Raw genomic sequence first — 26,387 nt, forward strand, 5'->3', positions numbered from 1 at the left:
ATCACAGACATGAAGGTCGCTATCTTAAAACAAAAAAACTTCAAATCCAGACTCCAGCGAGAAACTGCTGAATTGGAATTCATTTGCAAATTGGATACTATTAATTTAGGCTTAAATAGAGACTGGGAGTGGCTAAGTCATTATGCAAGGTAGCCTGTTTCCTCTTGTTTTTTCCTACCCCCCCCCCCCCCCAGATGTTCTGGTTTAACTTGGATTTAAACTTGAAGAGTGGTCAGTTTGGATGAGCTATTACCAGCAGGAGAGTGAGTTTGTGTGTGTATGGGGGTGGGGGGGATGTGAGAAAACCTGGATTTGTGCAGGAAATAGCCCAACTTGATTGTCATGCACATTGTGTAAAGAGTTGTCACTTTGGATGGGCTATCACCAGCAGGAGAGTGAATTTGTGTGGGGGGGTGGAGGGTGAGAAAACCTGGATTTGTGCTGGAAATGGCCCACCTGATGATCACTTTAGATAAGCTATTACCAGCAGGACAGTGGGGTGGGAGGAGGTATTGTTTCATATTCTCTGTGTATATATAAAGTCTGCTGCAGTTTCCACGATATGCATCTGATGAAGTGAGCTGTAGCTCACGAAAGCTTATGCTCTAATAAATTGGTTAGTCTCTAAGGTGCCACAAGTACTCCTTTTCTTTTTAAGAGTTCTGAAGGAACTCAAATGTGAAATTGCAGAACTGCTAACTGTAGACTGTAACCTATCATTTAAATCAGCTTATGTACCAAATGACTGGAGGCTTGCTAGTGTGATGCCAATTTTTAAAAAGGGCTCCAGAGCTGACCCGGGCAATTACAGGCCAGTAAGCCTGACTTCAGTACTGGGCAAATTGGTTGAAACTATTGTAAAGAACAACATTGTCAGACACATAGATGAACATAATTTGTTGGAGATGAGTCAACCTGGTTTTTGTAAAGGGAAATCATGCCTCACCAATCTACTAGACTTCTTTGAGGGGGTCAACAAGCATGTGGACAAGTGGGATCCAGTGGATATAGTGTATTTAGATTTTCAGAAAGCGCTTTGACAAGGTCCCTCACCAAAGGCTCTTAAGCAAAGTAAGCAGTCATGGGATAAAAGGGAAGGTTCTCTCATGGATTGGTAACTGGTTAAAAGATAGGAAACAAAGGATACAAATAAATGGTCAGTTTTCAGAATGGAGAGAGGTAAACAGTGGTGTTCCCCAGGGGTCAGTACTGGGCCCAGTCCTATTTAACATATTCATAAATGATCTGGAAGAAGGGGTAAACAGTGAGGTGGCAAAATTTGCAGATGATACAAAGCTACTCAAGATAGTTAAGTCCCAGACAGACTGCAAAGAGCTACAAAAGGATCTCTCGAAACTGGGTGACTGGCCAGCAAAATGGCAGATGAAATTCAATGTTGATAAATGCAAAGTAATGCACATAGGAAAACATAATCCCAACTACACATATAAAATGATGAGGAATAAATTAGCTGTTACTACTCAAGAAAAGAGATCTTGGAGTCATTGTGGATAGTTCTCTGAAAACATCCACTGAATGTGCAGCGGCAGTCAAAGAAGTGAACAGAACGTTGGGACTCATTAAGAAGGGTAGATAATAAGACAGAAAATATCATATTGCCTCTATATAAATCCATGGTACGCCCACATCTTGAATACTGTGTGCAGATGTGGTTGCCTCATCTCAAAAAAGATATATTGAAATTGGAAAAGGTTCAGAAAAGGGCAACAAAAATGATTATGGGTATGGAACGGCTTCCATAGGAGGGGAGCTTAATAAGACTGGGACTTTTCAGTTTAGAAAAGAGATGACTAAGAGGGGATATGACAGATGTCTGTAAACTCATGACTGGTGTGGAGAAAGTGAATAAGGAAGTGTTTTTACCCCTTCATGTAACACAAGAACCAGGGGTGACCCAGTGAAAATAATAGGCATCAGGTTTAAAACAAAAGGAGGTACTTCATGCAACGCACAGCCAACCTGTGGAACTCGTTGCCAGGGGATGGTGTGAAGGCTAAAAGTATAATTGGGTTCCAAAAGGAATTAGATGTGTTCATGGAGGATAGGTCCGTCAGAGGCTGTTAGCCAAGATGGTCTGGGATGTAACCCCATGCTCTGGGTGTCCCTAAACCTCTGACTGCTAGAAACTGGGACTGGAAGAAGGGGGCATCACTCAAAATTGCCCTGTTCTGTTCATTCCCTCTGAAGCATCTGGCATTGGCCACTATCGGAAGACAGGATGCTGGGCGAGATGGACCTTTGGTTTGACTCAATATGGCCGTTCTTATGTTCCTATGACTGATACCCAGCTTCCTTTCTAGGGTGTCCACCCAGCATTCATAGGAGCACAGTATCCCTATTCTGTAACCACACCATCTCTGGCAGCTACAGCAGTGTCATTCCCCGGTGTGCCCGTCCCATCCATGACACAGATTGCAGTGCACCCGTACCATGCAGAGACAGGACTGTCACTGTCTTCCAACGTAGCAAGTGAGTATCTTGGCCCCCAGACGCTGTGTGTGTAGAAGTGTGGGTCATAGTCTTCCCAGCTTTATCCCAGACAGGACCCATGCATCTGGGACAGGACTATCACTGTTCAGAAATGTGCCTAGTGTGTGCATCGCAGCCCAGAGATGCACATGCAGAAGGAGGTTAGATCCATGGTGGGGAAACACCTAATGCACCAATCAGAAGTAAACTAGCAAGTGGAACTTCGGTGTCGATCTGTTGAAGTTTCCGGAGTTTGACCCCTGAATTGAGGCAGACACCTGCTAGCAGTCTGACTCCAGATAACTGGATGAGCTTTATTTCTCTCTCCTCCTGTCTGCAGTCCTTCAAGTAAAGGAAGGCATGTGTGACATTTGTGGTGCTGTGAGGTCAGCTTTCAAGAGGTACTTGGAGCAGGAGGCAGCAAAACTCCTGCCACAGAGACTTCCAAAGCCTTCATCATCTTCGTGAGAGCTTGGAAATGGTCTTGCCCCAAATGCACGTCCTTAGGAGAGAGAGTTGTGTCAGCAGGAGTACTTCAGGGACAGTCTCTTAGTGACTCTGCAATGCTGCAGTTTGGCTGGAGTTCAGCCAGTGTGCAGTGCTGGGAACAGCTGCTGTGTGTGACTGTCACTGACCTGCTCCTGTGGGGCATGGCTCTGGCAGGAGATAGCTGGACCTGGGCTGAATTACACCATCGCTTTCTACGAGAGCAGTATTGCATTTGGAAGTGGGCTAGTTCTTACTGTAAGTGCTGGCAGTGCCTCCCAACCAATAGAGTTCTGGAAGAGCCAGCACAGTGGGGCATTTGCTAGACACGTTGTTGTCCTCCCTCCCATCCAGACGCTCAGGGAAAAGGGGCTTTTCTTTCTGCTTTTTTTTAACTGATGTAAAAATGAACTTAAAACTCCCCAGGTCTGCTCAGCCCAGCACCTTTACTTTCAGCTTCAGACTTCAGCTTTTAGCAAAGCTTTTGACACGGTCTCCCACAGTATTCTTGTCAGCAAGTTAAGGAAGTATGGGCTGGATGAATGCACTATAAGGTGGGTAGAAAGCTGGCTAGATTGTCGGGCTCAACAGGTAGTGATCAATGGCTCCATGTCTAGTTGGCAGCCGGTATCAAGTGGAGTGCCCCAGGGGTCGGTCCTGGGGCCGGTTTTGTTCAATATCTTCATAAATGATCTGGAGGATGGTGTAGATTGCACTCTCAGCAAATTTGCGGATGATACTAAACTGGGAGGAGTGGTAGATACGCTGGAGGGGAGGGATAGGATACAGAAGGACCTAGACAAATTGGAGGATTGGGCCAAAAGAAATCTGATGAGGTTCAATAAGGATAAGTGCAGGGTCCTGCACTTAGGACGGAAGAATCCAATGCACCGCTACAGACTAGGGGCCGAATGGCTAGGCAGCAGTTCTGCGGAAAAGGACCTAGGGGTGACAGTGGATGAGAAGCTGGATATGAGTCAGCAGTGTGCCCTTGTTGCCAAGAAGGCCAATGGCATTTTGGGATGTATATGTAGGGGCATAGCGAGCAGATCGAGGGACGTGATCGTTCCCCTCTATTCGACATTGGTGAGGCCTCATCTGGAGTACTGTGTCCAGTTTTGGGCCCCACACTACAAGAAGGATGTGGATAAATTGGAGAGAGTCCAGCGAAGGGCAACAAAAATGATTAGGGGTCTAGAACACATGACTTATGAGGAGAGGCTGAGGGAGCTGGGATTGTTTAGTCTGCAGAAGAGAAGAATGAGGGGGGTTTTTATAGCTGCTTTCAACTACCTGAAAGGGGGTTCCAAAGAGGATGGCTCTAGACTGTTCTCAATGGTAGCAGATGACAGAACGAGGAGTAATGGTCTCAAGTTGCAGTGGGGGAGGTTTAGATTGGATATTAGGAAAAACTTTTTCACTAAGAGGGTGGTGAAACACTGGAATGCGTTACCTAGGGAGGTGGTAGAATCTCCTTCCTTAGAGGTTTTTAAGGTCAGGCTTGACAAAGCCCTGGCTGGGATGATTTAACTGGGAATTGGTCCTGCTTCGAGCAGGGGGTTGGACTAGATGACCTTCTGGGGTCCCTTCCAACCCTGATATTCTATGATTCTATGATTCTGTGTAGTGGTTGTGACTCTCAGCTTAGCAAAGCCGTTGCCGTTCTCTTCCCTGATGTGCTGGAGCCAACAGGCTGTTTGCTCATCCTAGGTTAACGTAAATGAATACAAACTGCTCCCTCTCTGACTGCCAGGATGTGACTTACGTGAGTTTGGATTCTCTTGCAGTTTACGTACTCTCTAGTTTTTAAAACACTGTTTCCAATGCCTGGATACCATTCAGAAAGTGCTTAGCCATGTGATGGTGTCTAGCTCTGGGTGATGCTCAGCACACCTGTAGGGGTCAGTCTCCCTGGCTTGCCTTGGCAGGGAATTTCAGTTAGCTTTGTAATTTGTGTTGCCGACACCTTTCTGTCTGCTTGTGTGATGAGGTCAGACAGATCTGGTCATGAGACACACACTGTCTCTTGGGGAGTGTGCATCTGACACGTGCTCATCTCTTAACTAATGTACACAGTGACAGAGAGCATATTTTGAAAAAAACGTGAATGAGATGAAATGAGGAGAATATAGACTCCTCTCCAGGCTGACTTGCTTAGCCAGATGGATGTAGTTGCGCATAGGGAGGCTGTGAAATAATGGCATCTACTCTGAAGCTGTGAGGCGTGCCACAACTCTCCCTATTAATGCCCTTCTCTGGGGGAGATTCAGATCAACTTTGATCCCTTGCCTGAGTCCACCTTATTGACTCACTTAATGTTAAGATTGTACATGCACAAATTAAGTCACATAACATACCAGATTCTACCATGTGTACTTGGAGAGATGTCCCTCTCAATTCCTTCTCTGCCCTCAGAGCTTTTTTAGAGGTTTTCCCACTGTTTGCGTATTGGTGCTGGCTCTGGTGGAAGCTCTGCTGTCATCTCCATGGTCAGAGCTATAAAAGCACCAGTGGCTGGTCTACAATAGGACACTCGCCACACTGAGCTTTGTTGGAGTCACAGCGATGCTACAGCGACACTGCAGATGTAGCTGAGGAAGGGGGAATGGACCCCACCTCACCTCACCCTTCTTAATAGTGTTCCTTCTGAATGACTGTCCCAGCCAGCTCTCAGTGGAGAACTCAGCTGAAGTACCCTGGGCAGAGGCCCACCTCCTTGGGCAAGTCACCAGCAGAGGTGTTACTTAAGTAAAGGCACTGGAGTCAGCAGCTCTTGTGACTCATGCTGCCCTCTCTGTTCACACGAGTTGCCCACTGTTCACACAGACATTGGTCTGAAATGTCATTTCAGTTTTCCTCAAGCCCAAGTTGCAAGGAAATCAGACGCACCATATTAATGAGCCCTAGCGTCTGTAGTACATGGTGTGCAGAGTGGGGCAGGAATGCATGCAAACTGACCGTCTTTAGGAGACTCAGTCCCTGTTTGTTAAGCAAAATATGGATCTTATTTTCACTCTGCCTTGCAGCCCAGCTTTTTCCAGTCCACTTAAAAGGTGTCTCTGCTGTTCTCCACCAGTATGATTGCAGCTTTCAAATGGGGCAGTTAGCAGGATGGCATGGGCGGAGAAAGGGGTGCATGGGTCGTGAGGGAAGTGGTAAGTTAAGAACCTTTTCCTAGGCTTGATTGTATGTTCTAATGCTGCTGTTTCTTCTCTCCAGTAGGGAGTGTCCATGCGGGATCGACATTCCCAGCAATTCCGGGGGCTTCCTTAACGGCTCTTTCCTCGCAGCCCAACTCCCTTGTTACAGGGGGCTTTCCTTCAGAGGATGAACAGCACAGTCAGCCTGTGAGCCCCCAGGGTCTGCAGTACCTCCACTCTGCCTACCGAGTTGGTAAGGACAGCCAATCGTGGCTCCCATGGCCCTTTCGAGAGGGCTGCAGGAGGCTCTCACCGCTGTATGATAATTCCCTGCTGCACCAGTCTGGTAATGATGGGACCATCATCCCCTGAGGAAGGCTTGTTCACTGTCACATGTTGATTCTGAGGTGTGGAGGCAAAGCAATTTCAGACTATCCAGTATCTCTGCTGAGCACTGTCAGTCTACTGTAACTATGCAGACAGGGAAGGGTAGATAGACATGCAGTGGGGAAACAGTCCAATAATCCAGCAAATGAATGTTCAGGAGTTTGGGTAGGTTATGAAGGGGATGAATGAAATACAGCTCTGCAGGCAAATGAGTGTTCAGCAGCCATGCAGGAGACTGGGATTCAGTTTCTGCAGCTCCTAGCAGAGCTTTTAAGCTATGGCCATGCCTCTAGTTCTCTCTCTCCCTGGGCCAAGCGCACATATGCATTCCTGGGCAAACTGGCTACAAGACACTAAATAATCCCCCAGAAACCTTCCCTGGACTGTCTGGCCTGGGGGTGTTAGAACCTCAGGGCCTGTGACCGGTCACAGATCATATTAATGTATATGGTGCTGTAAATTTTACAAACACATTCCTGGAAGGGTGTCTACTGCAAGACAGGGATGACAGACACAGGACAGTAGGTTGGGGCAGGGAGAGCCAGGGTAAATCTGGGGTGAGAAGCTGGAAGGGAAGGGTGCCTGGAAGAGAAGTGGCTTTTCAGGAGTGCTCTGAGGGAGGAGAAGATGCTCATCAGCCAGTAACAGGGGGAGTTGTTCGCATAATTGCACATCTATTCCACTTCAGGGGTGCACATGCCCCATGCACTAGCATCAGAGATTTTTCCTTTAGCGCATACGCTCTCGGCAGCCTCATGCTGCTGCGCCATGGTATAAAGGGCAAAGCTGCCCCCAACCCCTGTCAAGTCCTCCTTACCGCCTGTGATGGTTGTCGGCGCTGTCTACCTTGCTACTGCAAGTGTTCTCCCTTTCTGAGTGTTTATATTGGGTGTCATTTTTTTTTACTAGTAGGTTTCCTTGTTTTTCAAACTGGTGTATTAAATGCTTACTGCGGTTCCTGCCTGTTTGGGGTACCAACGCCCCATCCCGGGGCATGCATCAATCCCCAGGCTTCAAACCTTGTGATGGAAGCAAGAAGCCAGTGCCAGTCAGTGACCTGTGCTCCAGGTGTTGAAGTGCCTAGGAGAAGCTCACACTGGGGACAGGTGCCAAATCTTCAGGGACTTTAGGTCTAGAACTGAAAAGTCGGACTAAAACACCTTCATGTGGAGGCAGCTCAGCACCTACCCTCAGCCTTCCTGTTTTGGGTAGTGAGGCACCAAGCTCCTCTGCTTTGAGTAGGAGCACTCCTCCTGTCATGGCAGAGTCTCGATGCTGAACTTCTTCTCTGGTAATGAAGAAGCAGCACTGAATACTGCACTGAGGGAACATGTTGTCTAGGAGATCACGGTCCCTAGCACTACAGTCCAATGAACAAGCTGGGAAGGAGGATAGTGTGTATGTGCTTCGTGCCAAGGCACTCCCCAGTCCAGACAGCTCCGGCACTGGTATGGGTGCCTTTGAGACCGACCTCTGAGGAATGCTGTTCTGTGGTATTGTCATCTTTGGCTCTCCCACTGCTGTCAATGCTTGAGGCATGTGCTGCAACAAGCCATCTGCCGAGTCTCTTGGTGCCAGCTATGCTGGTGGTTCAAGAGACATCTCATCCGGTTCTGAGTGATTCTCGCATGTATTTGCCGGCTACAAGAATTCAGTACCTGGTATGGCAGGCACTTCTGGACACTCCGGTACCCCCTCATACAGTACTGTCGAGATGCAGGTAGGGAAAGATTTCCCTGATGCTGTCCTCTCCGGACTCCTCGCACCAAGAGGCTCCACACCTCCTTGGTCGGATGACTCAGGATTGTTGTCCGAGTCAGAAATTGGGTTTTATGTGTTGCGGCTACATCACGTAAACCATCATTCTCCTCCAAGAAGTTTTCACCTCAGGTATCCAGCAGAACCTCCGTGTTGGTTGGCCAGTAGGGAGCCACTCTGTGGCCTTATCAGTGGCTCTCTTGGAACCTATGGGGTTTTTCCCCTGCCTCCAGATTGTCTATGAACCCTCCCTCCTCTGCATCCTCCGGCAGATGTCATGAAGCTGCATGGCAAGAGCTGCAGGAAGCAGCTTCCAGTACCGAGCTTGGTACTGAACATGGGTAGTCTGCCCCAGTGACTCCCCCTTAGGAGGAATTGGGGGAAGCTCTACCTCAGCCAGCCTTGGGCGCATCCTCCTGATTGCTCGATGAGGCAGTAGCATCCGGTGTTTCCTCACCTCCCCCAAACAATTACAGGACCCACCAGGGCCTCTTAAAGAGGGTGCCTTCCTCCTGAGATATCCCAGTCTCCTGCATGGCTGCTGAATGCTTGTTTGCTTCAAGGAATAAAGGGAAAAGTTACAGGAGGGTGTCACCTGTGCCTCTTTCGTTCGCCGTGAGCTCATCCAGACAGCCTGGGAACACCAAACAGTTAGTTTGACATTCTCATCAAGGACAGTTTGCCAGTTTCTCCTACCCTGGTGTTTTCCGACATGCTAGCCTGCTTCCTAAGTGATTAGTCCCACATGCAAAGCTTCACACAGCCACTGAGGAGAGGCAGCTGCACACTCTAGATGTCAGGCACACCCTGGTGTTCTACCTGGAACGCACCAAGCCCTTCCGCAGATCGACCCAGCTCTTTATTGCGATAGCAAAAGCGGGGGATTAAGGGCCTTCTGGTGTCCTGTCAGAGGATTTCAAATTGGATCACCACCTGCATCCGTACTTGTTACGAGTTGGTGCAGGCTGTGCCTCCACTGATAGTGAAGGCTCACTCAACCAGGGCTCAGGCCTCTTCCGCTGCCTTCCTGACACACGTCCCTGTCCAGACCATCTGCAGGGCCATGACGTGGTCTTTGGTACACTCATTCACAGCGCATTATGCCATCACCCAGCAAGCCGGAGATGTCACTGGATTTGGCAGAACTGTGCTGCAATTGACACGTCCATGAACTCCGAACCTGCCTTCGATGATACTGCTTGGGAGTCACCTACAATGGAATGGACATGAGCAAGCACTTGAAGAAGAAAAGACAGTTACTAACCTTTCGTAACTGTTGTTCTTCAAGATATGTTGCTCATGTCCATTCCATGACCCGCCCTCCTTCTCCACTGTCGTAGTTCTGGCAAGAAGGAACCAAGAGAGGAAGGAGCCAGCAGTGCTTCTTATACCAGTGTGTTCGTGCGCCACTCCATAAGGCTCCAGAGCCGGTCCCCTATGGATGCCACTGAGGAAAAAACTTCAGACACTGTTGCATGTGGTGAGCATGCACACCTAACATGGAATGGACATGAGCAACATATCTCGAAGAACAACATTTACGAAAGGTAACTGTCTTTTCTTACAGATAACACTGCAGCGATGATCTGTGTGAACAGAGAGTGGGGTTCAGTCATTGCTTCTGGGTCAAGAAGCAATATTGCTTTGGAAGTTTTGCATCAACAGCTCAATCCACCTCAAAGCCTCCTGCCTTCTGGGTGTCCAGAAGAGTCTGGCAGACCTGTTGAGAATATCATGTACCAGTCACCATCAGTGGCCTCTCCACCCAGATAGTCCTACACGTTTTCCAACCCTGGGGTGTTCCCCACATAAACCTGTTTGCAACTTGACGACACATCAGCTTTGTTCATGAGGGGGTCATAGTTTGAGGTCTCTGATGGACACTTCTCTGTAGTCCTGGAAAGACAATCTAATGTATGCATACCTTTGTTTCAGCTCCTACCCTGGGTGCTGTTAAAAACCAAACACAGCCATGCTTGCATTATACTCAATAGCACCTCCGTGGCCTCGCTATCACTGATTTTCCACACTGCTGACCCTCTCTACCAGGGTTCCACTGACACTACTGCCAGACCTGGACCTGATCTCACAGGACCACGGTCACCTCCTTCATCCCAACCTGGAGGCCCTTCACCTTACGGACTGGATGCTCCATGGTTAACACCTCAGGAAGAGTTCTGTTCAAGGGATGTGCAAAATGTCCTCTGGAATAGTAGAAAATCTTCTCCTAAGTACACTTACCTTTTGAAGTGGAAAAGATTCTCCCTCTGGTCTCGGCAAAAAGGTGTTTCTTTGTTCCAATCTCCAATACAACATGTACTGGACTATTTGTTATACCTGCAACAGCAAATTCTGGCCATTAGTTCCATCAGGGTGCACCTAGTAGCTCTCTCTACTTTCTGATGTCCAATTGGTAATCGCTTGCTTCTTTGCAGCCCCATGTCACTTGGGTTTCTGAAGGATCTGGATCATTTGTATCCCCAAGTAGATGACCTGATTCCCCCCTTGGGATTTAAACCTGGGTCCACCCTTTGAACCACGGGCTACCTATTTGTTACTTCATCTGTCAATGAAAGTAGCCTTTTTGATCGGAAATATGTCTCCAAGGAGAGTAGTAAAATTGAGAACCCTGTGTCTGATTCACCGTATACAGTCTTCTACAAGGTCAAGGTATACCGTTGCCCTTGTCCGAAATGTCTCACCGAGGTAGCTTCTCACTTTCACTTCGATCAGGCAATATACTTATCAACTTCCTTCCCTAAGCCTCATACTCCTAAGGAGAGACTCCACACACTGGATGTTAGGAGAGTGTTGCAGTTTTAGCTGGATACGATTAATCTGTTCAGGTCATCCTCACAGTTGTTTATGGTGATTGCAGAAAAGATGAAAGGTCTTCCAGTTTCATCCCAAAGAATCTCGTTGTGGGTTTCCTCCTGTATATGTTTGTGCTACGACATGCCCAGTGCAGCACCACCGAACTGGGTTCTAGCACATTCAACCAGATCTCACACAGCCTCTGGATCCTTTCTAGCTTAAGTGCCCGTTCTGGACATTGGTAGAGCTGCAACTTGGTCTTCAGTACATACGCTTGCTTTTCGTTATGCCTTCTCTCAATGCTATAGAAATGGTTCCAGATTTGGATGTGTAAATCTTCAGTGATTATTCAGATAGACTTTGATCCCACATCCTGGTTGAATGGTGTGTGACTCCCCTGAAGTGGAATGGACATGTGGAATCACTCGAAGAAGAAAAACGGGAGCCGTTGTTCTCTGAGATGTGTTGCACGTGTCCATTCCACAACCCGTCCTCCTTCCTCTCTCTATTGGTGGAGCCCTGTGCAGATACAAAATTTGTATCTGTATCCTATCCACAAAAATGACCTGCAGATAGCCGCAGATTTACAGGGTTTTAGACATATAATTTGGATCTGCATTCCGCAGAAATGGCCCACGGATGCAGATATCTGTCACTATAAAGCGGATAGCTGTGGATTTGCAGAGCTCTATCTATTGGAGTCTGTCCAATAAGAAGGAACTGAGGGGACTCGGTTCTGGGGCAGCTCTGTCCTTTATGTCATTGTGGAGCAGTGTGAGCAGAGGGTACACCTGCTGCCCTGACAGGTACTGCTAAGGGAAAAATCTCTGGTGCTAGTGCACTGGGTGCACACACCTGAAGTGGAATGCACATGTGCAACACATCTCCTAGGTACCAAAACGGTTAGTAACCGTTTTCTGGTTGCAGACACAGAGGCAGGATGATGATAGGCACCGAGTAGAAGTGGTAAAAGAGAGCACTGAAGCGTGAATGGGGGGAATGGGGTGGAGCCCTGTAGGTGGGGACAAGGAGCTTGAAATGGATGCTGTTTAAATGATAAGCCAGTGAGAGGATGGGGAAGGCTGCAGCTAGGAAGAGGAGTGACCAGAATGGAAAAGCTGAAATGACGGAAATGTGGGCATTGCAGCATAACTGCATGGTCTGTCTCTTGCAGCTGAATGTGCTGCTTTAGATTGTCTGTTACTGCCGGACCACTGTGTCCAGTTCTAGTGTCCGCAGCTCAGGAAGGGTTAGCTGGAGAGGGTTCAGAGCAGAGCCACGAGTACGATTAAAGGGCTGGAAAACGCGCTCAATCTGGTTAGCTTAACGAAAAGAAAATTAAGGGGTGACTTGATATGTCTAGAAGTACCTACATGGACAACAAATACTGGATAATGGGCTCTTCAGTCCAGCAGACGTAGGTATAGTAATGACCAAAGGCTGGAAGATGAAGCTAGACAAATTTGAGACTGGAAGGAAGGCACAGATTTTTAAGAGTGAGAGTAATTTACTTTTGGCACAGCTTACCCCGGGGTGTGGTAGATTCTCCATCACTGGCGATTTTTAAGTCAAGATTGGACGTATTTCTAAAAAACATGGTCTCGTTCAAACAGGAATTACTTTGGGGAAGTCCTGTGGCCTGTGTTATGCAGGAGGTCAGACTGTCCCTTCTGGCTGCGTGAGCTCTGAGTCCATGAACAAAGGGGAACCAATAGCAATGCTATTGGGATATGCTGCTAGGATCCCGAACTGCCAGCTCACCTAGCAAAACATTTGGGGCCCTGCATGCAACCAGAACTGCCAAGAGCACTAATGAAGTCCCTTTGCAGCCCCAGTGAGCTGTTTGCTATGCAGAGATTTCCAGCCTGGGATTGGTGTGGGGTTGCTAGCTGCCCTTCAGCTCCACCTGTGTTAGTTATCTTCAAGGTGTGCACTTTATCTCCTGGGGAGCTGTTTGCTGCTCTGTATGCAGTGGGGATCTGCTCTGTATGCAATGATGGTGGAGCTGTGTCGGTCCCAGGATATTGGAGAGGCAAGGTGGGTGAGGTAATCTCTTTTATTGGCCCAACTTCTGCTGGTGAGAGAGACAAGCTTTCAAGCTTACACAGAGCGGTTCCTCAGGTTTGGGAAATGTACTCATTGGATCTGATGTCAGCCTAGGCGACAGTATAGAGCTAAGTCAGCTGGATAGGGGAAGAATCTCCATGGGGCCAGGGTGCCTCTTCCTTGCTTGGTTGGAATGCTGTTTGACTCTGACTGCCCCATTCCCGCAGGGATGCTGGCACTGGAGATGCTTGGCCGGAGAGCTCACAATGACCATCCAAACAACTTCTCCCGCAGCCCACCCTACACAGAGGATGTGAAATGGCTTCTGGGGTTAGCTGCCAAGCTAGGTAAGGAGCTGGGGAGCTCTCTGGCCCTTGCATGCAGGGTTCTGTGCCCTGGAGGAAGGCCCTGTTTTCTTATCTCCTAGGGCAGAATCAGTGGTCCTCAGAAATGAACAACTGCACCAGGAAAGAGTTGGTTGGGTCCACTTCTGCCTCCGTTCCCTGGGGTGTTTGGGAGAATCCCAGCTCCCCTCAGCCCATTTGATGGTGGCCTCTTTGGATTCTGTAGCAGGTTAAGGATGAAATTCCAAGGTGCTGCATGAGCACATGGAGTTGGACAGGACACAGTGCTCCAATAATGTTATTAATTAGCATTTTCAATGGCCCCTAGGGGTTGCAGTCCAGGCCACAGACTTAAGACACCCTGTGCCACCCCTGCCTTTCCTGGTATTCATGTCCTCTGAGACCCTCTGTAATGATAAATGCCTGACTCACCAGGAGAACTGTGTGGAGAAAGGTAAATTCCATTTCACTGAGGATTTGAAATTGAAATTCTATGTGAAAGGGAATGGAGCCCAAGGGCAGGTGGATTGCACTAGAGCTGTGGACCCTGGCAGCCCTGGGACCATGGAAGCCTGGGAACCCCACATGCAGGCAGGAAGGAAACCCTGTCTGGTTTCTTTGGTAGTTCAGCAAAAATGGGACTATCTCCACAAAACATTCTGATTTTGCCAACTGGCAGATTGCAACAAAACACTGTTCCATCAGGATTTCTGAACAGCACGTTTATCTCCAGTTCTATTTCCCCAGCCCTCTTTGGTCTGGTCTGAACAGCAAATTTCTGATTCTCCCACTTAGCCACCCCCGGAAGCTGGAAGAGCAGGCCTAGACGACAGTGCTCGAGGCCCAGCTACACTTGGGCTTCCACTGTTAGCATCGCTGTGGAGCTGCACTGGTCGTAGTGCAGTGGTGGAAACTCCAAAATTGTCCAGTTTTACGAAGGACTTAATGTTGTGTGTCCTTGTGTCCCAGGAGGGAAAGCAGAGGGAATGGAAATGGAATATACTGTCCTCTTGCTGGCTAAGTGTCTTGGTGGTTGGATGATTTCCTCCCCCCCCCCCCAATGCACAGTTTCCTTTCATGTTTCTTTAAAGGGATGTCAGTTGGGAGCAATGCCGTCTCTCCTCACCCCTGATAGATACCTATGAGTGTGAACTCTTGTCCCCTGGAGTGGGGTTGTGTTTCCTGGTCTCTGCCTCTCCCTTGTATGGGAAGTGCAGCTTCAGATGCTGGTCTTTCCGACTGGAGCCAGTGCTGCCACCTTGGGAGCTGATTGATTTCTCATGGGTTGGTTTCTCCTCTCTCGTTAGAATCATAGAAAATCAGGTTTGGAAGGGAAGTCAGGAGGTCATCTAGTCCAACCCCCTGCTCAAAGCAGGACCCATCCCCAACTAAATCATCCCAGCCAGGGCTTTGTCAAGCCTGACCTTTAAAACTTCTATGGAAGGAGATTCCACCACCTCCCTAGGTAACGCATTCCAGTGCTTCACCACCCTCCTGGTGAAAAAGTTTTTCCTAATATCCAACTAAACCTCCCCCACTGCAACTTGAGACCATTACTCCTCGTTCTGTCATCCGCTACCACTGAGAACAGTCTAGATCCATCCATTCTTGACATCCTGTTGCTCTTTTCACCCCTTTCTTGTGCAGGTGTAAACTATGTACATCAGTTCTGCGTTGGCGCAGCCAAGGGGGTGCTGAGCCCTTTCGTGCTGCAAGAGATCATCATGGAAGCGCTGCAAAGGCTCAACCCTGCCCATGTCCACAACCACCTGCGCACTCCAGCCTTCCACCAGCTGGTGCAGCGGTGCCAGCAGGCATACATGCAGGTAGGGTTCTGCCTGACCCCTGCTTCCAAAAGCTGCCAGGCTAGTTTCTCTGCAGCTGCAGGCACTGCTCTGGCGCAGGGAGGGAGGGGAATCCATTGGCTGCTCTGATTGGGCTGATCTGTCTAGCTTTCTGAACTGGTGCATCACATAGGAAATCTCTTCCCAGCACGGAGAGACTGTCTCCAAAGCACGCCACAATATCCATTCTTCCCCTCCCTGTCCCACCTGCACCTGCCAGCTGGAGTGTTTGCCTCAAGGTGCCTGCTCCTGTCTCCAGCCCTGTGGAGGAGCATCTTACCCCATTGCTCCATGCACCCTGCTCCTTTTGTTGTTCTCTTCCTTCCCCGCTTCTTCCTGCCTCCAAGTTCTACCTTATTTTTCACTCTTGCATCCTCTTTTCCCCGCTCCCACTCCAGGTTTTCTCTCCACATCTCCTGCCCAACCTGGCTGCCACTCTCCCTCTGTCTGGGTCTCCTTTTACCATTTGTAGCCCCCCTTCTTCAGGTTTCCAGACCCCTTTCTATCCTTCACCCCTTCTTCCGCACTCCCATTTACAGGTGTGTAGCGGAGGCAGACTGGCCAGTGGCCTGGGGTTTATTGAAAACAGGACAAATCCCAGTTTGTGGCCAGCTGGGATACCAGGGCTGTACCTCCAAGCCAGGGCAGTCCTGGCAAAAATGGCCAGGGGACCAATCCACACACCTGTTGCTCTGTGAATAAATTATCAGAGGGGTGAGGACACTGATCTAATGTCTCTGTTAAATATACTAACCTGCCACCTAGAGGCTGTTTGGTGTAACAGATCTCTGTGTGAGAACTACCGAAGCTTGGCTTGAAATGTTTTCGCAAAATACGCAAAAGGAACACCATCCCATGCACTGGGCCAGCAGCACTGGGGCCTCAGCCAAGAGACTGGTGGGGGTGACTGATTCAGGCGCCTGAAGCAGAATACTTGGAGTTACCCTGCAGTAACTCAAAAGGGATAGCTTCCCGTGCCCTGGTAGCTGCGAAAAGGAGGTGTGGAGCAGACACCATGAATGTGCTGGGGAGGATGGAACAATAAATGGCCCTTGTGTGTAACCTGCAGAATGCATGTGGCCTGGTGGAGGAGCTGACTCGGGTGGGAGGGATTTCCTTATCCCCTCAGCATTTTCTGTGCGGCACTCTGATAGGTTCTCTCCTTCAGGGGCTTTGTAGTAGCTGCCTGTTGCAGTGTAAGGTGGGAGACCTGGCTTTTCATTCAGTGTCCCCATTGGTTTCCCTGGGGTGTGAGGCATAGCACTGTCATCTGTTGTGGTAGCCATCCTGCTGGTCAGAGCCTCTGAGTCTTGGTGCTGCTCTTGGTAACCCTTATTGCAGAATCCTGTGATGTTTCATCTTGGGAGCAATTGAGCCCTGCGCTGAGCACTTCACAGCCAGTGTTAAGGTGGAGAGAGCAGACACCTTAATGCTGTCTCCTTGTCCCCCCAGTACATCCACCACCGGTCGATCCACCTCACCCCAGCTGACTACGATGACTTTGTGAACGCCATCCGCAGCGCCAGAAGCGCCTTCTGCTTGACTCCCATGGGCATGATGCAGTTCAACGATATCCTCCAGAACCTAAAGCGCAGCAAGCAGACCAAGGAGCTGTGGCAAAGGGTCTCTCTGGAAATGACCACCTTCTCCCCGTGACAGCAGGCAGAACGCTACGGACTTGCAGACCTCCACCCTGGGTAGCTTTAGTTCCAATCACACCATCGTTCCTTATGGTGTCTTTTTTATTTTAGTTTTAACTTGTTGGAAACCACTGATCTGATGTATTTATACCGTGACATTCCTCTCCAGCGCCACCGCATAACAGTGCTCGGCTTCACTTGCTCTTCCTCCTACCCCCCGCAGGCCACGGCCTTCGTAAGGGGTGGGAAATGAGAAGCAGTTGAGCTAGTTTCCCTGCGGTGTATCCTTGATTTTGCCCCGTGCCCCCGAGGCTGTCCCACGAGCGGTTTGCAGTGTGTGCGCGCGCGTGTTTGAGGGCTGGGAGAGTTTGTCTTCAAACAAATATTTATTTTGGCATTTATAAATGTGTAAACTTCTTTTTTTTGTATGGGCTTCTCTCTCTTCACACGCCAGCTTCTGTCAGGGAGGCTGGGGCCGCGCTCTGCAGAGCCAGAGCTCCCAGGCCATTCCTCACAGCACCATCTGCTGAGAGAAGCTGAGACTGGAGTAGCAGGGAGCTTCTCGCTGCCCAGCCACCTCCACAATTGCCTGAAGCAGCTTCTGATAGGAGAGGCTGGGGCTTGGACAGTCGTGCACCGGGACGGTGCTCAGCTGCCTGGAGGCCTGGCTGAGATGCTGGGGCTCTTTCCCAGGAGTGTTCCTGCCTGGGCTCTGCTGGCTCCATACGATGTTCTGAGTTGTACAATCGTGTTCCTTTGGCTGGGGTATTACTCTCCTGTAATCAATTTCTTATCCCTTGTCTCTTCTCGTTTCCTGATTAAACACTCGTTTTTCTTAGACTGATTCCCTCTTCTCTCGGCTCTGGTGGATCAGTATAGCTCTTGAAGGGCTCACAAGTAGCTGTCGCATTTGGGCGAATCCAGGCTGGTAGAGGTGGGTGTCGGGGTCCACTTTCAGTAAAACTATGGCAGGTTGGAGAATCTTTTGCCTGGCACAGCCCTGGAGGAGGACTTTTCGCCAAACGGTTCAATAGACAGCACCTGGCCTATCGGAGGCCGGGGAGTTCCTTCTCAAGTCTCATGGCTGAGCGTAAAAGGAGTGGGGATTCCTGTGTGTTCTTGCTTAACATTCACTGGCCACCAGGTTCCCTCATCAAGGCTTGAATGCCAAGGCTCCTGTTTTGTTAATTTATTAGTGAACGATAGAATAAGTGGCTCTTACTGTACATAGAGCGTCACGTCTACAAAGTCCCGTACCAACAGAAACTACTCTCCCTTAACTGCACCTAACCTTTATATGGTATGTAGTCAAAAATATTACCTCTCTGCTCAGTTTAAAGAGATGCTCAGCTGAATAAGTGGGTGAGACTGTGATGGACATGCTACAGAATGTTCATTTGAGAAAACAATTCTTTTTATATCAAGGAAATGTTAAGAGTTGCAGCCATGTTAAATAGACATGTTAAAAATATCCTTTCATGTGTTACTGCTGGCCCCTCAGATCATTAAACCTGAAAGGAAATTAAGAATCTCCTGCACTTTTCACTAATTATGCATTTTGCTCTTCATTTGCCTTGGCCAGTACTGACAGAGTTTCACACTCTGTGTTCTTGCTGCGTTTGGGCTTCGAGTGCCATCGGGGAATGTTTTAATAAAGTCATAGATTTTTAAAGCCAGAAGGGACCATCTTGAGTGCTGGAGAATCTACCGCACTCCTTTGTAAGTTGTTCCAGTGGTTATTTATTCTCACTTGAAGTGGATGAGAACGGTTTAAGTTCGGTGGTAATGCTTGTTGGCTAGAGACCACAAAGGTACAACTGATCCCTCCCCTTGCTCCTTTCTTTGGATCACCTGGCTGTCTCCATTTTCAGCACTACAGATAACATGAGTCAAACCCAGTGGTCAGTTATGCAGTGTCAGTCTCGCAGCGTACTTGAGTGGATAGCCAGGGTACTGAAAGCTCCAGGGCTCATCATTCATGTGCTCCGAGGCAGAAGTGCTCCATTACAGTCGTGGGTCATAGTATATGATCGTTACCCCCCACCCCCACCAACTGGAGACCAATGGCAGGTTTGTCATAATAGTCCTTGCTGAGAGGCCAGTTAGGCAGGGGCATCATTTCAGACTGGAGCCAGGGGGGTGGATTTTAACCATGATTCCATAGCAATTAGTTGACAGGAGCCCTGTATCTAATTCCTATCCAAAAGAAAGAAAATTAAATAAATATTAGACCCACTCAGCTCTAATACTAACATGTTCCGACATCTTGCGGCAAGTCACTTAAAGGACACTGGTTGGGTGTAAAATTTTGATGTATATTCTTACTTTTTTACTGACTTTGTAGAGAGAGAGAGAGAGACCCCCCATCAGGACTCCTGGATTCTATCTCAGCTCTTGGAGGGGTCTAATGGGTTACAGCGGGGGAGGGGGACAGCTACATCTGGGTTCTATTAAAGAACATCTGAATAGGCTATACTGGGTAAACCAATGATCCATCTAGCCCAATATTCTGTCTTCCGACAGTGGCCAATGCCAGGTGCCCCAGAGGGAATGAACAGAACAGGTAATCATCAAGTGATCCATCCTGTCACCCACTCCCAGCTTCTGGCAAACAGAGGCTAAGGACACCATCCCTGCCCATCCTGGCTTATAGGCATTGATGGACCTATCCTCCATGAACTTATCAGAACCCTGTTATAGTTTTGGCCTTCACAACATCCCTGGCAAAGAGTTCCAGATGGTGACTGTGAAGAAATACTTCCTTTTGTTTGTTTTAAATCTGCTACCTATTAATTTCATTTGATGACCCTTAGTTCTTGTGTTATGTGAAGGAGTAAATAATATTTCCTTAGTCAATTTTTCTACACCCTGATTTTATAGACCTCTATCATGCCCCACACTTAGTCATCTCTTTTCCCACCTGAAAAGTCCCTGTCTTTTTTAATCTCTTCTCATATGGAAGCCGTTCCATCCCCCTGATCGTTTGTTGCCCTCTTCCAAATCCAATCTCTTTTTTTGAGATGGGGTGACCACATCTGCACGCAGTATTGAAGCTGTGGGCGTACCATGGATTTATATAGAGGCAATATATTTTCTGTCTTATTATCTATCCCTTTCCAATATTCAGTGAGCTTTTGATGCCCACTGCACATTGAGTGGAGGTTTTCAGAGAACTATCCACAATGACTCCAAGATCTCTTTCTTGAGTGGTAACAGCTAATTTAAACTCTCTCATTTTGTATGTACAGTTGGGATTATGTTTTCCAATGTGCATTACTTTGCATTTATCAACATTGAATTTCATCTGCCATTTTGTTGGCCAGTCACCCAGTTTTCTGAGACCCTTTTGTAGCTCTTCGCAGTCTGTCTGGGACTTAAGTATCATCTGCAAATTTTGCCACCTCAGCTTACCCTTTTTTCCAGATCATTTATAACCGTCTCAGTACAGACCCCTGGGGAACACCACTATTTTCTGCTCTCCATTCTTACCATTTATTCCTACCCTTTGTTTCCTATCTTTTAACTGGAGTGTCTGGCAATGCTTTCAGGCTCATCTGAGCCTTAATTTAATAATGCCTTTTGTTATCTTAATCACCCTGCCTCTCTCTGTAAACAAACTCCCTCCCCAATTGTGGAAGCTGGGAGCAGCACAGAACTCATCACATATCACACTGTAGAGCTCCCTCTGGGGCTAGGGCATGTGCTGTGAGCCGACCTCAGGTACAAAACATGGGGGGAGGGTAGAGCCCCTTGCCCTCCCTAAATGGTGCCCCTGCAGTTAGGGTCTCTCCTGCTAGCAGAGTGGTATTTCCCCTTTGAAACAGCGGCTCCAAGAAATTTGTGCTAATCTGGCAAGTCAATAGGATCTAGTGGGCAGGGAATGTCACCCAAGAGAGGCTCTTAACACAATGCAGAGAATGGACTCTTCCCCAGACTCCACTGGTCTCCTGGCTATGCACAGGCATGGCTTAGGTTCACCCCATTTCCTGGTGGTCTCCTTTATATCAAAAATGGCCAGCACATATATAGGTTTTGGGCAGCTGTGCTCAATAAAGGGCTCTCCCTGCCCCACCCCCAATCTGCTCATGGAAAGCTGCTGGCAAACACCACACCCTTTAAAATACAATGTGTGCTTGGTTCTTCCTGATTGCTGTCACCTGCAGCTTCCCAAGAGGAAGGTTGGTCTTGGAAGTAATCAGTTCAGAGACTCTAGCCTCAGGGTGAACACTTTAGGCAAGCTGCTCTTACTAAAGTTTTCCTAAAGCCATTTTTAATCCAGTGGCTCAGTTTGTTTAGGGGGTCCACTCTCTGCACCAAAACCCATGCACCCTGATCAGTTCCTTTTGGGTCAATCTCAGGCTGTGGTTAATACATTCTCAGCTGTTGAGCGTGTTCTGGCCCCCTGGCTCAATTTTGCAGCTTTTTAATTTTAGGCTTGTTCTAGCTTCTGGGAGAGGGCATGGGTGTGCGTTATTTCCTTTGTCTGCAGTAACTCCTGTGTGTTCTCTTGTTACTTTGTGAGCTTAGTGGGCTGTGATAGCTCCTGGCAATTGTCTAGAGCACCAATGCAGGAAAACTAGTTTATTTGTGAACTTGAACTAGATAAATTCATGGAGGATAGGTCCATTAGTGATTATTAGTCAGGATGGACAGGGATGGTGGCCCTAGCCTCTGTTTTCCCTCTGGGGCACCTGGCATTGGCCGCTGTCTGAAGACAGGATATTGGGCTAGATGGACCTTTGGTCCAATCCACTATGGCCATTCATTTTGCCTAATTTGGAGCAACTGCTCTGACCAAACCCTTTCTGAGTCTCTTGGTAAGCTCTGTATTATTGGAATGAGACACTGTCAGGCTCCAAGTTAACAGTCACACACTAAGGCCAGGCTGGTTCTTCAGTTCCAAGTTGAATGTCTAACCTGATCTTGTGTTCATAGGGGTAGAAGGCTTTGGCTGGGGAATGGGTGGCTACTTCAACAAATGTGCCGGCGGGGGTTTCTGTTTTAAAACCAACTCTTCTCCATCAACTAGACTAGATATGAATAGCCATAAAATGTGATTTGTCCAAAGCAGTGGCTCTAGCATAAGAGGTAAGAATGAGTGAACTAGTTTCTGTGGTAACATAGCTGACATCTCCATTGGAAAAAATAGCCCCTTCCCAATCTGAATGGAACAGCTGTGAAAATGTTACAAATTTGAGTCCAAGACCATCAAGGTAACAGGAAAACAAGCAGTACAAGCCCAGCAGCAGGAAGTAATAACAATGCACAGGGCAATATTACACTTGGTTACAGGGCCTTCCTCTTGGAGAACACACACTAGAGTTCTGTGCAAAGGCAGGGTGTGAAGATATCTGAAGTGTAATAGCAACCCTCTGCTGCTGGGGTAATTTTGAGCTACCCACTGAATTGAGGCTAATGTGATGTGAACAAACTCAGGCTGCTGGCCAGTGCTCTCTGAGCAGCATTGAATCACCTCTGAAGTTGGCACCAGCCATAAAGAAAAGCCTGTTCCTTGCTGCATGTCAGGTGAGGCTGGCTAACGGCCAGGGCAGCGCAGGGACGCTGAAAGTGCAGGCAGAAGTCTTAACAGCTTCAGGCTGGGGGCTTGCAGAAGCTGGCCAGAAGCAGCTGGTTGGTGAAACATGGCAGGACTGGGTGGTGACAAAGTGCTCCATGCACTACAGACACCCACAAGGTGTACTGAGAGGGAATTGTTTTGCTAGCCTGCCCCCTTTAATTTTCTGGCTCAGTGGATGCTTCAGGCTGAGTGGTACTGGTGCTGCTGGTTGTAACAGCTGCCCCCTTTGTCACTGCACCTCTTCAGGACCCTGTTCCTTTGCCCAAGCACAGGGCTGAGTGGGTGAGAGCAGAACCAGAGAGAGGACAACACTCCAAACCGTCACAACTCATAGAAAATAAGTGGTACGTTTATTGAACCCACTGAATGCTACTTCTAGCCTTTATTCAGACACTTGTGCTCAGCTTCGAGAGCCAAGAATTTCTCCATTATCATCATTCAATGTGAATGACACTATACATGAATCCAGTGCAGGAAGTGGGGCTCTCCTCCGTTCTAATGAGGGAGATAGGTTTCTATTTCTGTTCCTCTTTTTGGTTGCACAAGGTTAGCCCTTCCTTAGGGCACATGGAATAAAATACTATATTGTATACTATATACATTTACATACAATGGTAAATGCACCAGTTAAAAATACCCAAGGCTCAATGGAAAAGCTTGGTTGAAACAGCTTCTCTCCCCTTTAGAAAAAAGGAGACCATGACAGTTGCAGAAGTTGCCATACATTATGTTCCTGTCTGGGTCAAAGTGAACCCTGCCATTTGTCTTAAGCAGCAAGACTCCTGCTATATAAGGCTGGAAAAGGAGTAAAAAAAGCTGGTTCCAGAGCCACTCTCCTCCATGCAGTGAGACAGGGGAAGTTGGAATTTAGACGCCCATTGGCTCAGTGAGAAAGAAAACAACCACTCCAGACACCAGCAGGACGAGTTCATCAGAATTCGTCTCCTGCAACTGTCTGGGTATTACTTTTCCAAGTGTGGCCAACCTCAGAGAAAAGCAACCCCCCCCCCCCCCAATGCAGCTGGACAATTGTCCCCACAATAGAAGCTCCAGTCCCTTGGCAGCAGAGCTGCCTTTACTCTCACTAAGCTATCTGGCTTGGTACAGGGGGTGAGAGTGTCTCTTAATTCACAAGGATCAGGGCCTTGTTCTTTTGCACCAAGGGAGGATCAACAAGCTCTACTCTAAGTGCCCTGGATCTTGCCTAGATTGCTCCTACTCAGTTATCTATCCTATCCCTTCAATGGATCTGGCACCCCTGAGGATGTCATCTGCTCAGAAGCTAAGTGCGAGTCAGAGGATGTTCCTGTTTGACCCCATTCCTCTCTCACTGATGTCCACTGAAGAAACTAGCTTTGTGGCCTGGTATCTTCTGGACCCTGCCATCATGTGGATGCTGATGCAGCCCCAGAAAAGAACTGGACCACTCTTCCCCAAATCAGTAATGCCTGGGAAATATGCAAGAGAGGAAGCAGCTAGCAGGACATGATCCTCAGTTATATTCAGCAGCATGGCTTAGAGCCTTTGCAACCAGGGGCCTTAGACTAACTCATCAAGCCCATTCCCAGGAGGAGGTAGAGGAAATATTCTATTGTTAGAGGACAACCTCTGTTCCCCTCTCTCTGGAAGACAACAGACAGATTCTTTATGACAACTTCTGCAAGCCTCTGCTCCTTCACCTAGCTCCCTGGGCACAGCTGCAGGCAGGACCAGGCAGTCCACTTTACAACACCCCCCCTCTCTGAGCAGGGAGCCTAAGCGGAGGATGCTGTTGAGGGGAGCCACACAGTTTACGAACAGCAGGACCCGTCTCCAAAGAACAAACTCCATGTGCAAGGAGGAAGAGGGAATGTTGCCTTTCATGGCTGGCATTAAAACTGCTCCCCAAAGTTGGGGTTCTCCCAATTCCCCCTTCTCTAGGCTGCAGTGGCTCTTTCTGCTACAACAGTGCAATTACCACATCGCTATCAACAACAAAGGCCAGGTGCTGCACCCCAAACCTGTCACAACTGGAAGACAGTAACCCTCTAAGTACTGAGCATTTCAGACAGTAGTAGTATAGGAGTCTGAAAAATCCCAGTCTTCAAAGGGTTAGCATGCTCTCTTCTGGGTGGGGGGGAGGGAAGCCCACAGATGTTCCCTGGGCTCACAGTCTCCTCCTGGAGCAGCCGCTACACTTTGTGCAATTTCCTTTTCTTTGTGTCTTTCTTACAAAAGTTTTGTAACAAACCATTAATAGTTAGGGGCTTGATTCGCACTGGGTGCAACAGTCTCGCTGGACCTCCTGCAATGACATCCCAGGCAGCAGCCAGAGCGGGAAGGGCTCCTGTCACCATCCCAAGATCTTGGCTGCTGTTCTTTTCTCTAGTTTTTTGACTGACAAGAGATGCCATCGTAGTGTATTTTCCACCTGGCTTTTATATCCATGGATAGACAGCACCATGCATCCATCAGCACCAGGGCAGGGGCTTCCACCTCAGCTCCAGCTGGAATTCTGCAGTTCCTCGCGGAGCCACGTGGGAAGGGGCTGCCCAAGTCTGTTCATCAGCTTGGATAACTCGATGTTGTGCTCTCGATAGAAGTCTGTGAGGAACAGCCGAGACTGCAGGGGGAAGAGAAGACCTCACGTTAGCAAGGGTTACATGCAGTCCTCTCTCTGCCCTGAAAGGCATCGTGTAGTCCCCATATCTCAGAAAATCCACTGACACTGCACCTTGTCCCTAATTGGCTGAGAGCGCTCTCCCCTTCAACCCACTATGCCTCTTCCAGGCAAGGCACATTTCCCCAAGCTGGTTACTCACCGAGGAATCCATATCAGGATACTTCCTTCCTTTACTCTTTCCCAAGCATTTAGTCTTCCCTCCGTCTAGCACCTGGCACCAAAATCCTTTTGCTTCATCAAACCTGAAAAGGACACACTTAGTTAAAAATCCTAGGGAAGGAAACGTGTATCTGTCTGTGTTGCTGACTCCAGTTCAAAGATTTTAAAATCTAATTCATTTTGCACTTTGTTTCCTTTTCGTGGCGTGCCTCTTGGCTGTGACAATGAAAAGCACTCTTACTTTTGGTTCTAATGCATGGCAAGTCAATTTCACGTTCAGGTTCAGGTAAAATGTTGTGGTGACCACCAGGAAAATGGAATTTTGGAGGCTGTTTCCATAGGAACTTACACTAATAGAATTTTTTTAACAGTTAGTTTAAAACAAACAAAAACACCCTCCCTTTATGCCACACTGATTTGACAGCTTCCGATGGTGCTCAAAGCCTCAACTCCTGGGCACCTTACGTTATTAAAATACAGATCTAATGAAAACCTCCATCTAGTCCCTAAAATGGGCCACATATCAACTTACCACACAAATTCTCAGGGCTGCAAGCTGACCAACCCTGCTTCCTCCTCATCTACTGCTTCAGCAGTTGCAGGTCATAAGTGACCCACGGCAACTGAAGATGGGGGAGTGTCTATAATTCCACTAATCCATCACAGCTGCTCCAACAGAGAGCCAAACAGTCCTAATCCCTGACATTTCTCTAATGCCATTCTCCCAAGTGAAGTTTCGCTGCACTGTTTTGGACAGGTCCGCTGTCACGCAGGCCATATCTGTGTCTGAGCTGGAAAAGGAACTCAGACCTGACTCTGAATCCTTTACGACTATACGATGCCTCTTCTAACAATTCCTCAGGCATATCTGGGACCCAATCAGACCCATCAGTCTCCTTCCCAACACCAATGGGAGAGGTCCCTCACCTCATAATAATATATAGCCTCCAATTTAATATATAACTTACCAGAGACTCAAAAAGGGTTTGGCCAGAGCAGTTGCTCCAAATTAGGTGAAATCAACATAAGAACAGCCATA

At 48.2% G+C, this 26,387-nt stretch overlaps 2 protein-coding genes across 10 annotated transcripts in view; one reads left to right on the forward strand and one right to left on the reverse strand.

Annotated features, from left to right (window-relative positions):
* Positions 1–17,789, forward strand: part of ZSWIM8 (zinc finger SWIM-type containing 8) — a 145,087-nt gene extending 127,298 nt beyond the window's left edge. Inside the window, exons 22-26 of the mRNA XM_084633567.1 lie at positions 2,322–2,490; positions 6,196–6,369; positions 13,349–13,468; positions 15,113–15,291; positions 16,762–17,789. Coding sequence (XP_084489693.1) covers positions 2,322–2,490; positions 6,196–6,369; positions 13,349–13,468; positions 15,113–15,291; positions 16,762–16,965 — 846 coding nt within the window. The 3' untranslated portion in view covers positions 16,966–17,789. The remainder of the gene's footprint in view (positions 1–2,321; positions 2,491–6,195; positions 6,370–13,348; positions 13,469–15,112; positions 15,292–16,761) is intronic.
* A 5,069-nt stretch (positions 17,790–22,858) lies between these two features.
* NDST2 (N-deacetylase and N-sulfotransferase 2) overlaps positions 22,859–26,387 on the reverse strand; it is a 231,903-nt gene continuing 228,374 nt past the window's right edge. For all 9 annotated transcript variants that reach the window (XM_084633086.1, XM_084633087.1, XM_084633088.1 and 6 more), the window contains 2 exons: positions 25,329–25,431; positions 22,859–25,129 (listed from right to left, as the gene is read on the reverse strand). In XM_084633086.1, coding sequence (XP_084489212.1) covers positions 25,004–25,129; positions 25,329–25,431 — 229 coding nt within the window. In that variant the 3' untranslated portion in view covers positions 22,859–25,003. The remainder of the gene's footprint in view (positions 25,130–25,328; positions 25,432–26,387) is intronic.

This window comes from Lepidochelys olivacea (genome assembly GCF_965140295.1).
Source record: "Lepidochelys olivacea isolate rLepOli2 genome assembly, chromosome: 7".
Classification (NCBI taxonomy): Eukaryota; Metazoa; Chordata; order Testudines; family Cheloniidae; genus Lepidochelys; species Lepidochelys olivacea.